Source organism: Setaria viridis, chromosome 7 (assembly GCF_005286985.2).
Source record: "Setaria viridis chromosome 7, Setaria_viridis_v4.0, whole genome shotgun sequence".
Lineage (NCBI taxonomy): Eukaryota > Viridiplantae > Streptophyta > Magnoliopsida > Poales > Poaceae > Setaria > Setaria viridis.
The window spans coordinates 16856833-16872845 of NC_048269.2; the positions used below are offsets into that span (position 1 = coordinate 16856833).

A 16013-nucleotide genomic window follows, 5' to 3' on the forward strand; every position below is an offset into this window, starting at 1 on the left:
TTGGACAACTAGTTCGTGCTCAAATCGTTTCCTGCCACCAGTCCACTACACAGTGAGACGATGATGCCGTTTGCATCTGGATCTGGATGGGTGGTTGACTTCTTTGATTGCCTCCCAGATTCGGTGTAAGGACTGCCCATCTTTCCATTGTTATTTCGCAAATATGAATGCCCATATCTCCATAAACAGATAGTAGAGCACCCACGTGTTCTTGTCCCTCCGTCGATACCAGGAGAGATAATTTCCCAGACGTCGCTGGATTCGGATGGAATACGTATGAAATCAAATTCGGATAGCACTATTTACCATGTTTTAATTCAAATTTGACTACGAATACGAATCATATCGGATACGAATACAAAATGAATAGTTCGAATTCGGATTCGCATTCGGATACTTACTCGACTTGAAAGTTGGAACATAGCGTCATATCGAGTATCAATTTATTTTATTGATAGTTTCATAGTAGATAAAAAGTAGGAGTATTATGAGGATAGCACACAACAGATAGTTTATTGAAAATAATATATTTATTAATAAATATTTCAATAATTAAATAGATATCAAATGAATATCATCTAAATAAATAATTCCATAAATATATAAATTATTTAATAAGAAATAAGTACATTAATACATATAAATATAATTTATTCATGAAATAAAATAGGATAATATATTTAAAATTAATATGATTAGCCACATTAAAATTAATTAAACATTATCATTATTCACTATATATCACTAGTAATATTAGACTAACATAATTAGTCATTTGTCAAATAGATAACCTTTTAATACTTGAAATGGTGTACACAATTACTTTATTAGTAATACTAAAGTTAACATCATTTATCATTAGTAATTAGTCATAGAAATAAGTTTTAGATGATTTCATGGGGTACTTTACTCTTCGTGGATACGGATAGTATTGGATATTTCATATTTTTGTCGAATACGAATCTTTAATCGGATAGAGAAAAATATTGATCGAATTCAGATATATCCATTTGACATTCATATTAAAATCGAATACAAATGCGGATATCCATATTAACATTTTAGACAGATACGAATACGGATAATTCGGATTTCCAGACATCCATATTCATCCCTAGTCGCCCATGCTGAGCAATATCATCCGATTGAATTTTGTGTCAGAATGATTAAAATCCACTGTCTAGGTTCAATTTTAACAAATTGTTCCGTGCCTTGTCAAGCAATTACTTGCTTGATTATTCTTAATGAAATGCTTGTCCAGGTAAGTTATGTAAAAAGTCAATTACTTATTTTTACTCTCTCCATATATGTTTATAAGGCATGCCATGGCTGTCACGGTCTTCCAAATAATACTTTGACTATTCATTTATTTTTTATTATATTTTTTATGGTTATAAACTTATTTATAATTATTGTAGAGTATATTTGATTACGAATCCAACAATATAAAGTTTACATTATAAAAATAAAAAATTAATAGTTAAATTATTGTTCAAAGATTGCAAAGTTTGAATCTTGAGGAAGTAGTTTTGTTCGCAGTTGGTAATATTTGAAAAACATGGTGATGAATACAAGGCATTGTTTTGTATTTTCATTTGTCATGGTACACCGTGGGAATGAAGTTCTAGACTAATCGAAGTACAATTAATTAGTTTGTTACAGGGGGAAGGTACATTTACTTGACTAGCAAAATTTCAATTTAATAAGTAATGCAATACATTTTCAATTAGCTGTTGCCAACATCTATGGCTGAGCAGAGCTGAACGCCGCTTTGATGTGGAGTGCATTAGTAACAATGACGCTAAGCTAGTCACTGGGCTTTGTACATGAGAAGGTACTATCCACCCATTTATTATTCAGATGCGCATCTTCATCTGTAAACCTAAAATCTTATGCGAGAATTGCTGCAACTCCATGTCTGCAGTATGCATCTGCCACGGCTTCATCCTTGGCAGGCTCAAAATTTCGGTCTTTTCTATAGTGACCGAAATTACTCAACAAAAGACAAACTTTTTAGTCTAAATTTCAGCCGAAATTTCACGAAATTCGGTGTTTTCGATGAGGACCGAAAAAAATTCAAAAAAACGAAATTCTAATCCCGGTCCTTGGTAACCCAGTTGTAAAAGCCACATACGCTCCGAAGCTTGTCGGCACGGACGGGCGACGGGCATATACCATCGCCCCAATCCACCTCCATCAAATCTGAAGCAAACAATAGTATCCGGTTGGAGTACCGTTCCACATGAAGAAATAGTCAACGTGCAGAGATCTGGAGCAAAGCCTCCGACGGCCTATAAATTACAGACGGCATGGTGCGGCGCCTCTCATCGAGGACGACGACGGAAAAATAGTGGAAATGGCCATCACCAAGGACAGCAAGGAGCTGCTCCAGGCGCAGCTCGAGCTCTGGCACCACGCCTTCGGCTACGTCAAGTCCATGGCGCTCGCCGTCGCCCTCGACCTCGGCATCGCCGACGCCATCCACCGCCACGGCGGCGCCGCTACCCTCTCCCAGATACTCGCCGAGGCCAAGCTCAGCCCCTGCAAGCTTCACGGCCTGCGCCGCCTCATGCGCGCGCTCACCGTCGCGGGCACGTTTACCATTGCCACCTCGTCCGGACACGGCGGCGACGACGAAGCCATCTACGAGCTAACGCCGGCGTCCCGCCTCCTCATCAGCGACGATGTCGCCGGCGACGATGGCGAGGGCTCGGCGGCGAGCCTGTCCCCTGTCCTGAGCCTGGTGCTCAACCCGTTCCGCGTCTCGCCGCTCGGCATGGGCATCGGCGCGTGGTTCCGGCAGGGGGACCAGCCGGGCGTGGCCCCGTTCGCGGTGGCGCACGGCAAGAATATGTGGGAGATGGCGGCGCGCAAGCCCGCGTTCAACGCGCTGGTCAACGACGCCATGGCCGCGGACAGCCGCTTCCTCATGCGGATCGTCCTCAGGGAGTGCGCCGAGGTGTTCCACGGGGTAAGCTCGCTGGTCGACGTCGCCGGCGGGCTCGGCGGCGCCGCCACCTCCATCGCCAAGGCGTTCCCGGAGCTGAGGTGCAGCGTGCTGGATCTTCCTCACGTGGTTGCCAACGCTCCGTCTGGCGGCAACGTGCAGTTTGTCGCGGGCGACATGTTTCAGAGCATCCCGCAGGCAGATGCTGTCTTTCTCAAGGTAAATGGCACTGAAATCGATCCATGCACCATGCTACACAAACAAAAGATGACCCCCAAAACAAAAGTATGCAGCTGTAGAAATTTCGGTACACCTAGAACCATTAATTTAACATAAAAATAAGATGTCAAGATATACACTGACAAGAAGAGATAGTGTCATTCGCATACTATGCATCTGTGACGTAACTGGAGTCATCTTGTAGCTCACTTGGTTGAGGGTTACTTGCAGAGGGGAATTTCGATGTCTATTTTCTTCTTAATATAAATCCACATAATTTCTCATTTTTTAGCTAAATTCACAATACTCGGATGAACATCAAATACTTTAATGCAAATTTTATTTTAGTGGATTTTGCATGACTGGGGCGATGATGAGTGTATCAAGATTTTGAAGAATTGCAAGCAAGCTATACCTTCAAGAGATAAAGGAGGAAAGGTGATAATCATAGATATGGTTGTTGGATCAGAATCTTCAGACACTAGGCACCTGGAGACACAAGTTTTGTATGATCTTCTTATTATGGGCATCAATGGTGTCGAGCGAGATGAGGAAGAGTGGAAGAAGATTTTCCTTGAAGCGGGATTCAATGATTACAAAATTATGTCGATTCTTGGTGTCCGATCGATTATTGAACTCTATCCATGAGAGCTCACCGAACAAGCCCGTCTATGATTATCTACTATAGTGGACTAAATATGAAGGCATGAATTTGTAAGAGAACATTCATATATAAGGCCCTCAATCTTTCAAATATAAATGCAGCATATTTGAAAAATAATCTAGATTTCCTTGTAAGGCTTTCTTATAGCAAAACATTTCATGCTCCACGCGTGTGCTCACTAGCGCAGGCATATTTGCTACTACCTGACAAGGGACGAAGTCGTTTACGTCTAACACTGGCCTCGGTAGCAAAACCGTCTCTCGTTCTGATGGAGTCTGGTGCAGCCCAACCCCTTCCGCATCTCACCCGCTCGCATGGTCATTTGTGCGTGTGATTCCAGTAGGACCACCTGGACATGGCTCTGTTCGCCTCAGCACACGGCAAGAACATGTAGGCAGAGGGCTGTGTGCAAGCCCACCTTCAATGTGCTGTGCAACGATGCAAAATTATCGCTTCTTGATGCGGATCGTGCTTAGGGAGTGCATTAAGATCTTCAGGAAAGCTGACTAGCTCATTTTTGTCGCTAGCTGGCTTGAACTTGGACCGGCCTCGAAAAACAAGATCATCGAAGCATTAAGTAGTATCAAGCAATTCCAAATCTTTCTCTTTTTTCAGACTCCATTTTGTTTGTCCGTTCCCTTTAAAAGATATGCACTAAAATATCTCAAAGTAAAAGCTACATACAACAAATTGTAACCACAATGCATGAATTATATGTCACCTATCTATTCTTATTCCACCAACTAAACTAGAAATTCCATGCCATATATACCCTAAATCACAAATTCAGCACATTCAACTAACTATGCATGTTACAACCACATGCAAAATCTAAATTGTCCGTCAACTAAGCCTCTGACCTACAAATATCCATTGACTCAAATGTTGAAATCCATCCCTTAATGTAGGCCACCTAAACACCCTAACATCTATGTAGTCAATGTAGAAAAATGAGGATTTGGAGGTACCTTCCTAAGTTCACCTAGAGCAATTTCTTCAAAAATCTCACCCCAAATCCCCAAAATTTGGGGTGGATTTGGGGAGGACGACAACTGGCTCGAAGCGGAGGAAGACATGTAGAGAAGCCTAGGCTCGGTATTTGGGGTATAAATGGTGTGGAAATTTTTCGTACCGCCCAATCAACTAAAGAAGGTCAGATATTTATTCGAATCCATTTCCCAGGTATCTAGATGTTTTTTGGATAATGGATTAGAAGTTAAAAATTTTATTCGGATATTGGATTCAGAAGAAGGATAATATCTGTTGGGTATCAGATATATCCAGTCGGATAATCCGGATACAAAATTTGGATAGCTGGTTGATACCAATTATGCCTAGCTTGCGGGCCCAGCTTAAAGGCCCAAAAGGACTATTTCTTATTTTCTCCTTATAAAGTATTTATAAGTTCAAATAAGGAATTATGTTCAAATTCTAACTTATGAAAAACATTTTGGTAAATGAAAAATAAATCTAAAAAGTTAATACAAATTACCAATTTACGAAAAAAGAGGACTTATAACACTTTTGTTGCAATTTTTGGTTTTTCCTATGTCTTTGAACAACTACGTACCTAATATTTTTTTTCTATGTAATGTGTTAGAATATTGTGTACTCGAGTGTCTATAAGAGACCAACTATATAGCTACCCATATATCTGTGCGGCTAAGGTAAATTTAGTTTTTTCTTCTTTAAGCTCAACCTAATTGGAATTTGGGCCTGTGGAGTCCAAATGATTGGAGCACATGGCTATATGTGGTTGTTCTAAGCAGGTGATAAAGGTTGGCGTAAGCACAAGTGACCTTTCGACATGGGTTTGATGATTTTCACTGGCACAAAATTGACTGTGTGTGAAAAAAACTAATAGAGGTTATCTACTTACAATGTTTTTGCTTCATATGGGATGAGGTAGGATGGGATTATCTCATCCCATATTTTCATGTATTTTGTTGGTAGATGAGGTAGGATGGAATGGCTTTCACAAAACAATATTTCCCTTGATGCTGTTTGAGATCTCACAAAATTGATAGAACCTAGGCATCCCACTTGGGATGTGACGATGACAGTGGGTCCAGGGTCCTAAAGTGGGATGGAGCCACCTCATCCTTAAAAATTATGGTGGAGCCATCCCATTCCACCTTGCTCTCTAACAAAACACTCCTATGATAATATCATTTTCATAGGCAGTTCTGTGACACTCAAATAACACACACAAAAAAAAAACTCGCATGGTCGAGCTCCGTTGCTGGTTAACCGCTGCTGCTCCCGCTCCCGCTCCCATGTGACATGGATCTCTTGTTAGCATTGCATCCCTTGTGGACTAGCTCTAGGATTTTCCATTGACGAGCTGGCAATTCTGCTCCCGTGTGGATGAGGTTGCAGATCCCATGTGGAAGAAATGAGTTAGGATTTCCATGGGATGCATGTGATCCTTTTGTCTTATACAGTGCATGCTGAAAGATGGCCATCTGATCTTGGGTGGGCTTGTTTTGGGCTGAGGAAACCCTAGTCTATGCAGTTTTTTTTTAAGGAAAACGAGCTTTTTCGTATCTTTTTCATTAACAAGTTGAATTTGGATATATGAAACTAATTTGTGAAGTGAATATAATATAGCCATCCCCATTTCTAATAAAATTTGTAAAATATTTATAATACAAGTACTGCAACCTCGTCGCCACCATCAATGGCTTGAGCAAAGACTTTTAAACACACGCAACAAGCCAGCAACCTCTTATTTTTACTCTCATTCGTCTGTGCGACCATGAGCATTGGATCACTGAATAGTGTGGTAAGGGTAATCTTCCATCATATAATTGCTGAACTTTAAACGTCTAGCGGGGGTGGACCACTGAATCGTGTGACAGTTTGAACGATGATGGAGGCCCCTTTGATTGGGTACCTGTGTGTATATGTGCTCTTCTAGCTGCCAAGCAATGCATAACTTGCTTGTGTCATGGAAGCTTCATGATCGGAGCGAAATGTGTGTAAGCCATCTCGAGTCATGCAAATCGAACGTATATCGCGTAGGCTGAGTCCCAACCTACCCAAAGAGATCACAAAAGCATCGTGTACATGATCTGATGTCGGTGTAAATTATGAGTACAAAAAACAATTCATAATCGTGTTTGCAACAATTAATTCAACCAATGCAAGATAAAATACTTTGTGTGCATTTCACAACTCATCTATTTTTGTGCGGTGATGTACAAAACCCACCATGTAGCATGCTGCCTCCTTCTTGCCTTACATGTTTTCCTGATGATTAGAGGACTACACCACTCTCGTGTGTGCTCTGGCTCTGTGTTTCACGGTACCTTTCCAAGCTTTAGTGCAGTGTGTGTATATACTAGATGTGCAAGAGATTCAAAGGGTATAATTCTTACTAGTGTGTATGTATACTAGATCTACTATAATTCTTACTAATCTTTTAGTCGGGCAACCCAAAATTTCAAACCACAATTATTCTTAATCTTACACTACTAAAAGGAGAGGGGGCATTTTAGTATAAGAATTTTTTTTGCTAACTACATGGTCTACATGGCTCACATTTGGGTTAAAATAATTTAACATAACATACTACTGTCACTTGTATAAATCATGGTGCCAAGATAGACACGATGGCCGCAGCACTCAGCAAGGAGAGCCAGGACCAGCTCCAGGCCTGGCTAGAGCTCAGGCACCAGGCCTCCGGTTTCATCAAGTCCATGGCGCTCGCCGTGGCCCTGGACCTGGGCATCGCCGACGCCATCAACCGCCGCGGCGCCGCCACGCTCTCCCAGATACTATACGCCGCCGCGCCCAGCCCCTTCAAGCTCCACGCCCTGCGCCGCCTCATGCGCGTGCTCACCGTCTTGGGCACCTTCGCAACCCACCTCCCCATCAGACGGCCATGATGAAGCTGTCTACGAGCTAACGCCGGCGTCCCGCCTCCTCGTCGCCAGCGACGACGAAGACGGCGAGGGTTCTATGAGCTTGTCTCCTACCCTGACCCTGGGGCTCTACCCTATCAGCTCCTTGCCGCTCGCCATGGCCATGGGCGCCTGGTTCCGGCAGGATCTGTTACAGCCGTGGCCGTACGCCCTGGCGCGCGGCAAGAACATGTGGGAGAGGGCTGGGTGCGAGGCCTCCTTCAACGCGCTGGTCAACGACGCCATGGCCTCGGACAGCCGTTTCACGATGCGGATCGTCCTCAAGGAGTGCGGCGAGATCTTCCATGGGATAAGCTCGCTGGTGGATTTCGCCGGCGGGGTTGGCGCCGCCGCCAACGCCATAGCGTCTGCATTCCCGGATTTGAGGTGCAGCGTGCTGGGTCTTCCTCACGTCGTCGCCAGAGCTCCCTCTTAACGTAGGGTTCAGTTCGTCGCGGGCGACATGTTTCAGAGCATCCCACAGGCGAATGCGGTCATCCTCAGGGTAACTATGCTGAATAATATAATGCTTGTTTCTTTCAGTGGGTTTGTGAGAAGTAATGGCTCACATGATCATATCAATAAAGCACGTGTACACTGGAATACTGGATGAATATATCATGTTGTTGACGCCCAAAAGTAGCAGGACTTGGGAAATCTGGTCAGACCGGTCTCCAACCGGTCAGACAGGTTTGGAAAAATTTCCTAAAATGCAAAGTGGACTTCACCATTGCATAGAGATTGTCGAGTAGATCAAGATTAATATATAGAACGTCCGATTTGGAGTTCGGATGAGGAAGATACGGCCTTTGCAAGATGTGTACCCGGGCAGACCGGTCAGACCGGTTTCCCAGGCCGGTCTGGTTCTGTGTAAACCGAGTTGAAGTTGTATTTTAGCATGAGATTTGTTAGGGTTTCGACTCCTTAAGGGGCAAAACCTCCCCTCCCTATAAATATGAAGGGCCACGGCCGATTAAGTAAGATCCAATCGACAAAAACAAATCAATCTACTATTTTTGCATCTTTTACTTTTCCTCTTTGCCTTAGCTTTTCCAACCCCCATCCTTTTGTTCTTCCTTCGCCTCGATGACGTCTGAAGGCACTCTAGGTGGCCTGCCGATCCTAGAGAACCCTGCGTGCGCCTGCCCCGACGGAATCCTTCCCGGACGAGCGTACGAAGGTCTACAGTCGGCCTACCCGACAACCGGTCAGACCAGTCCCTATAACCGGTCAGACCGCACTGCGCCGAGGTGCTACAGTGAGCCCCTCCGCGCGCCGCACGATCACGTGCGTTCATGTGTTGGCCCAAAAAAGTGTCAACACATTTTGACGACTCAGTTGGGGAAGAAGAAGGAAGACACATCGCTTGCAATGGCCGATGAGGAAGATCTTTCCAGTGATACTATGAAGAACGTGGTAAATCTGACGTTCGAGCAACTTCCTGAAGAGATCCGCCAGATGCTGGAGGAGCGCAAGAAGAAGCGTGATGAGGGGGACTTGCGAGCCGCAATCGCGAGTTTCGAAGTCGACCGAAGAGGCGCAATCAAGAAGATCAAGGAAATCGACTTCGCTTCTACCTCCAACAACGCTTTCAACACTCCGCCACATGAGGTACAAACCAATGTGAGCACATCATCACCGCCATCTCCTTTTGTTACCATGGCTGACCTTACTACCGTAATTGACGATCTGCGCTTATCGATAAATAAAAGTGTGCAAGATATGGTAGATAGGTCTAATGGCAAACATGTGGAGGGGGCAATGATGTTGCATCTGTTTCTAATCCTGTACCACCTCAGATCCCATCTTATAGTACATCGGCAACACCCATAGGGGGGCCTCAGTATGGCATGCCGTTGAACTACTTTGTGGGACAATGACCTCCACCTCGATCTGGTCAGCATCAACTGGTCAGACCGCATGGTTTGACCGATCTGACCGGTTAGGGTGCTTTGGTCCCGTATGTGTCGTCTCCTGAGCCTATAGCTGTTGTACCTCCTGTTCAGGCTGTCTCTGGCCGATCTGGTGAGATTCCTGGAGTTTTAAATCCATATCCAGCAGCAGCTTATAGCACTCCACCTGTGGTGCCTTTTGGGTTGGGTAGTTCATATGGTTCCATGCCTAATTCCCAATTCAATAGCCGTTTGCAACAGAATGTTCATAGTCCACCTATATGACAGAATGTGTTGCAATCGAATGCTGTTACACCACAATTGCCTCCGCCAACCACTATTCAAGAAGTTCTGGATAGGTTTCATGCCAATCTTGCTAAGCAAATGAAGGAAGACTATGGAATAGAGGTGAAGCATAAAACCCGTACCTATAAGAAGTTGTATCCTTTGAGTTTTGATTTGGCTCCTTATCCTTCTAGTTGGCGTTGTCTTGAATTTGTGAAGTTTTGCGGGGATGATGGCAAAACCACTTGGGAGCATGTTAGCCAATATCTTGCTCAAATAGGAGAAGCTGGTTCTATAGAAGAATTAAAAGTACGGTTATTTTCTTTATCTTTAACTTGAATTGCTTTTTCGTGGTTTGCTTCGTTACCTGTTAATTCTATTCATACTTGGGAGCAATTAGAATAGAAATTTCATGACCACTTTTATAGTGGAGATGATGAGTTGAGATTGAGTCATTTAACATCGGTTAAGCAAAAGCCATATGAGCCTGCTGCTGATTATATCAGAAGGTTCAGAGATGTAAAAAACCGTTGTTATAGTCTTGTCATCTCCGAGAGGGATCTTGCTGAATTAGCTTTTAATAGATTGCATCCCATATTAGAGATAAATTGGAGGGTCATGAATTTGCTAATATTACCCAGGTCTTACAAAGAGCTTTAGCTCAGGAAAGCCGAGCTAAAGATAGTCGGCTCAAATCTGATCGTCCCAACATGCATATGTTAGATCATGATTCCTCGAACGATGAGAGTAATGATGTCCTAGCTACTGAATTTGTATTGCCCCACAAGGGTAAACCTGGTACTTGTGCTTCTCTCAAGCCGGTCCGAAAGAATCGGCAAGAAGATATGAAATTTACTTTTGATGTAGCCAAGTGCGATAGGATTTTTGACGAATTGCTTAAACTTGGGCATCTGAAAATTTCTCATACTATGCCTCCGCTTGAAAATTTCTCATACTATGCCTCCGTTTGAAGAGTTGAAGAGGAAAGCATATTGCAAGTTCCATAATACTTTCTCACATGCCACTAATGATTGTAACGTGTTTCATCAGCAAATACAATCAGCCATTAATGAACGTTGTTTGAGTTTTCATGAAATGCAAGTTGATCAAAATGCTTTTCCAGTGAATACTCTTGAGTTGACAAATCCCAAAGTGCTAATTCGGCCGGATCAAGCCGAAAAGGCTAAAGGGAAGAATGTGATTATTGGTGAAGAAAGGCCTGAGAAAAAGGTACCTCAAGTCACAGCAAAGACTTCTATGCTTGGGGGGCAAGGCAAAAACAAGGCTACCGGTTCGGCACAAACCGGTCTGACCGGTCATCCCAAAAAATCTGGAGCCAAGCTAAATCTGAAGAATAAGGCAAAGCCGACTTTCAAGGATCTATTGGCCAAATATGAGAAGGAAGCATCTGGTTAGAAATAAGGGAGTCAGGACAATATAGATAAAAATAAAAAATCATCTTGTTCTTGTGAATGTCATGCAAACCATGCTGCTGCATCACATGCATCTTTTTGGCCGACTACACCATGGTCTTCGCCATACCCCTGCTATTATTCACCTCCTGATCATAAAGGTTTTTATATGCAACCATGTATTGCTTCATATTCTCTTGCATATTCAAATTGTGGTTTATTGCAAGTACCGGTTGTTGCTAGTAATAATCTGGTTAAAAGTGCACCCTTTGTTACTAAAGGTGGTAAGAAAGGCAGCAAGAAAGATTCAAAATACTTGCAGTCGAGGTGGTGTCCCTCAGGCTTGAATCACACCCAAAAAAAGGAGATTGCAAAGAATGCGGAAGCAAGAATCAATGGAACAACAAGCAATGGCTATACCGGCAAGGTCAGTGGTTACCAAGCAGGTATGGAGGCCAAAGCAAGTTGTTTCTTGAATCAAGAGCAAGTTCATGGCCGATAAGACAATTATCACCCTTAGCAAAAAAATATATGGCCGATGTTGTGATTGTCATCATCCTTAGGCACTTTTGGATCAGGAGATTATTTTCTGGCACGCAAGCTTTGCCAGAAAATAGGGGGGCATGTGTTGACGCTCAAAAGTGGTAGGACTTGGGAAATCTGGTCAGGCCTGTCCAGACCGATCTTCAACCAGTCAGACCGGTTTGTGAAAAGTTTCTAAAATGCAAATTGGACTTCACCATTGCGTAGATCTCGTCGACTAGATCAAGATTCATATATAGAACGTCCAATTTGGAGTGTGAATGAGGAACATACGACCTTTGCAAGATCTGCACCCGGGCAGACCGGTCAAACTGGTTGCCCAGGCTGGTCTGACCGGTCTGGCTCTGTGTAAACCGAGTTGGAGTTGTATTTTAGCACAAGATTTGTTAGGGTTTCGACGACCTCCCCTCCCTATAAATATGAAGGGCCACGGCCGATTGAATAAGATCCAATCGAAAAAACATATCAATCTACTATTTTTGCATCTTTTACTTTTCCTCTTTGCCTTAGCTTTTCCAACCCCCATCTTGATGTTCTTCTTTCGTCTCGACGACGTCTAAAGGCGCTCTAGGTGGCCTGCCGATCCTAAAGAACTCTGTGTGCGCCTGCCCCGACAGGATCCTTCCCGGGCGAGTGTTCGAAGGTCTACTGTCGGCCTGCCCGACAACCGGTGAGACTGGTCCCTATAACCAGTCAGACCGGCCTACGCCGAGGTGCTGCAGCGAGCCCCTCCGCGCGTTGCACGGAAACGTCAACACATGTATTAACTTAATGCCTGCTGCTTATTTTAGTGGGTTTTGCATGATTGGGGGTGATGATGAGTGAGTCAAGATATTGAAGAATTGCAAGCAAGCCATTCCACCAAAAGATGCAGGATGGAAGATAATAATCATAGATATGGTGGTTGGATCTGGTACACAGGACATCAAACATTTAGATACGTAAATTACACAAAACGGTAGGTTTTGAGCACTCTCCGCTCCGGCAACGTGGGTTCAAGCATCTCGGCGTAGCTACTCCACTGCCTCGCTCCCCTCCGGATTATCGTTGTTTTAACACACGAACGGTGAAAAAATATATGAAAAATGGATCTTATATACTAGCAATACCTAGCATTTTGTGTAATTTACGTATCCATTTTGGACAAAAAATGGATCAGAAAACAAAATAGTGAAGTAAATAAGAATAATAGAACACACATGTACAAAACGGAGAACCCTTCATAGTACTAGTTATTAGCTTCTTTGTCCTCGTCTCCTTACGTCAACCAGATGGTGCCGACTGCCGAGCTCATGGAGGCCGGGCTTAAGGTGCAGTGCATGCTTATATTACTTACGTCTACGTGTTAGTTTGATGGCGCTTGGGCAGCAGCTAGGCAGCCAGCGTCGGGGCGTGAGGGGAGCAGCCTGACAGGGTCGAACCCCGGCTCCCGTGGATCAGGCGGGTCACTTGGTGCAGACGGAGCGGCGGGTCAGAAGCACCATTTGCAGGCCTACTCTGTTTTCTGTTACTACTGTTGTCTGCTGTCTAAACACGAGCTGAAAAAACTTAGCTCGCTTGTTAACGAAACACGATGAACCGGGCCAAAACTGCAACCAACCCGGTGAGCTAACAAGCAACTAGCTAGCGCTCTGTCCTTGGTGCCGGAGCCGAGCAGAGGCGGGAAATCAAACAGGACATCCTGTACTCTCGCAAGGTCACCATTCATCAAGAGAGGAACACATTTAGCGCATCTGACGAACTGGAAGTGCACATCATACAGAGTGCACGGCATCACTTTCCCTGTCACTCAACTACTGTAATTAGTAACTACGCACGCATGCGCTTACATCAGCAGCAGTTCTTGTTTTGTTTTGTGTTTGTAAACAGCCGTCGATCGGCAGACGGCAGCAGGTAGCGCTCGTCCGGACGATCAGTAGTACTTCCTCCAGTCGTCGGCCATGCGCTCGCGCCGGAGCCGCTCCTGCACCCTCGATATATACAAGGTGGCGAGGCGGTCCACGTCGGCGTCGCTGCCGCCGCCGGGCGCCACGCCGTTGACGGCGGCGGTGCCGGCATCGACCACATCCGTAGTGGCAGCGGCGGGTTGTTTCGCCTTGCTGCCGGGGGGCTGCTGGGCTGGCGCTGTGGCGGGTGCCACTGCCACCTGCGCCGGTTTCCGGGGGTAGAAGGGCATGGCCACCTTGTGCTTGATGCCTCTGGCGCGCTTGTAGAATCCGAAATCCATTGCTGTCTGTTTTGCAGACGTGCGAGAGATGAGCTGGTAGTAGTGCTGTTAGTTGGTTTGTGACTTTATGTGGTGTAGGCTCGAGGTAACATATGTTCTTGACTATTTATAGCAGCTTCTGCCTTGCAAATGGCCCGGATTCTGCGCGTGCCACGTCTACCATGGACAACTCGCTCAAAGAGAGTTGAGGTGTGGACCTAGCTCCAGAGGCATGGTGTGCAGGACCAATACAATTCTCAATCGTATTGATCCTTATGCCATGATCGAGGCTCCCGATCTTTTAGTGGTACGCCTGAAAACTAATGCTAAAATCGTATGGAGAATTCTGAACAAAAGATAGACGTACTCTATACATAGGTATAAGCAATTATCAACACTGCACCAATACTGCTGCAGATAACTCTGCTCTTCCAGTGACCAGTTGGGCATTGATCTCTTCTGAAGGTTTAGTGGTTTACTGTCCAATATATATTGCTGGTTCGCGTGCTGATGTGGAGAACCTGTTCGGCCACCGGAAATATCTTTGTACTGCAACTGCCAAGAATCAAGATCTTTGTAAGAATCGAGATCTTGTATTCATCTTTCGATGAAACGTCTATGCCCTTTCGAGATGTGCAGGTTCCTTTCCACGCCACATGCACTCTGATCCCAAGTCGTGTCAGCGAGAAGCTTTCAACAGGCCACATTGCATCATTCAATTTCCAATGATCGAATAATCCTACTGCTTAGAACAGTTATTGTTTTTCCCTGTTGCAGTGCATGCAGTGCACTAGTAGTCCGCTCCTTACACTACATAGGACCTACAATATGTACACCTATGTTCCTCCTCATGCACATCATTGATGATCTCTTCTATATTCACCACTTGGTTCACTTGATACTCTTGTTTAAATATGGACAAGTCCGTCTAATCGACAAGTGTCGTCGTTCTTGATCCATGCATATCGCCTGCCAAGGGAATCCATTTATAAAAATAGTTAGGGAGCAAAGCAAGAACACGCATGTATACAGATCGATAAGATTGATGTCCTTGTTGGTAGAGAATAAAGAGGGAGGACGATTGATAGTAACGACTCCTCAAGTTGATGGTCTTTCTGCCTTAAGGAAGCTGGACAAAAGAACAGCATCATTCCTATAATCAAACGAGGCATCTACCTAGTTGCAACCTCTTTCGTTACCGAATTTGCCAAAGGGGAGAGAATCTGATAAAGGAAAAAAGTGAGCAGGAGGCTTGTTGCATATCCTATCTTGTTGGCGTGTCCATGGTATATTTTTGAGACATGGTTGGATATGGAGGCATTTAGATCCAAATACTTGAATGAATTTGTTATTAGGAAACTTGGAATTTTAATTAGATGCTACGAATTTATAAGAAAAATCATACGTTTCAAGGACACCCGGGTGACTGTGATCTTGATGTTTGAGATGAATTGCAGACTGAGAAATAATTGCTTATATTCTTTGTCAAGACCCAGTGTGTTTTTTAGGATAATGAAACTGCCTCAAAAATATAGGAAAATTGGAGATGAAGATGACTTTAACTCGTCGAACCTTCTATATAGTGAGTGTGTTTTAATGATTAAATCATATGTTGAGAACTACGAACAGATTTTCTGTTGACAAATCAAGGTAGTCACCTCACACGTTTTAATTTTTTTATTTAATTTGGTTCTCTCGCTGCTGCCATTGACTCGTCGTGCTAGTGAAATGCATTGCTAAAAGAGGACTAATGGTAGGTAGGTTTCATTTGATGGAACCTGAATGAACATTTATATTTGAATCTCTGACTTTGGACGGGTGTTTACATTTCCAGCATATTATTGTTATCATAGGCTACGTGATTTGTCGGTCCAACCTCTCAAGGACTTTCTGAGGCATGGTGTGTATATGGTGCATGTTCGTATGAGTTTGTTTAGATA

At 44.0% G+C, this 16013-nt stretch overlaps 1 protein-coding gene and 1 pseudogene across 1 annotated transcript; both read left to right on the forward strand.

The window, feature by feature from the left end:
- Positions 1-2286: 2286 nt before the first annotated feature.
- Positions 2287-3947, forward strand: LOC117865195 (5-pentadecatrienyl resorcinol O-methyltransferase). The gene is made up of 2 exons (XM_034749336.2): positions 2287-3166; positions 3515-3947. The coding sequence occupies exons 1-2, from the start codon at positions 2357-2359 to the stop codon at positions 3812-3814; spliced, it is 1110 nt and encodes a 369-aa protein (XP_034605227.1). The 5' UTR covers positions 2287-2356; the 3' UTR covers positions 3815-3947.
- Positions 3948-7444: 3497 nt separating this feature from the next.
- LOC117864674 (5-pentadecatrienyl resorcinol O-methyltransferase-like) lies at positions 7445-12812 on the forward strand (annotated as a pseudogene).
- The last annotated feature ends 3201 nt before the right edge of the window (positions 12813-16013 follow it).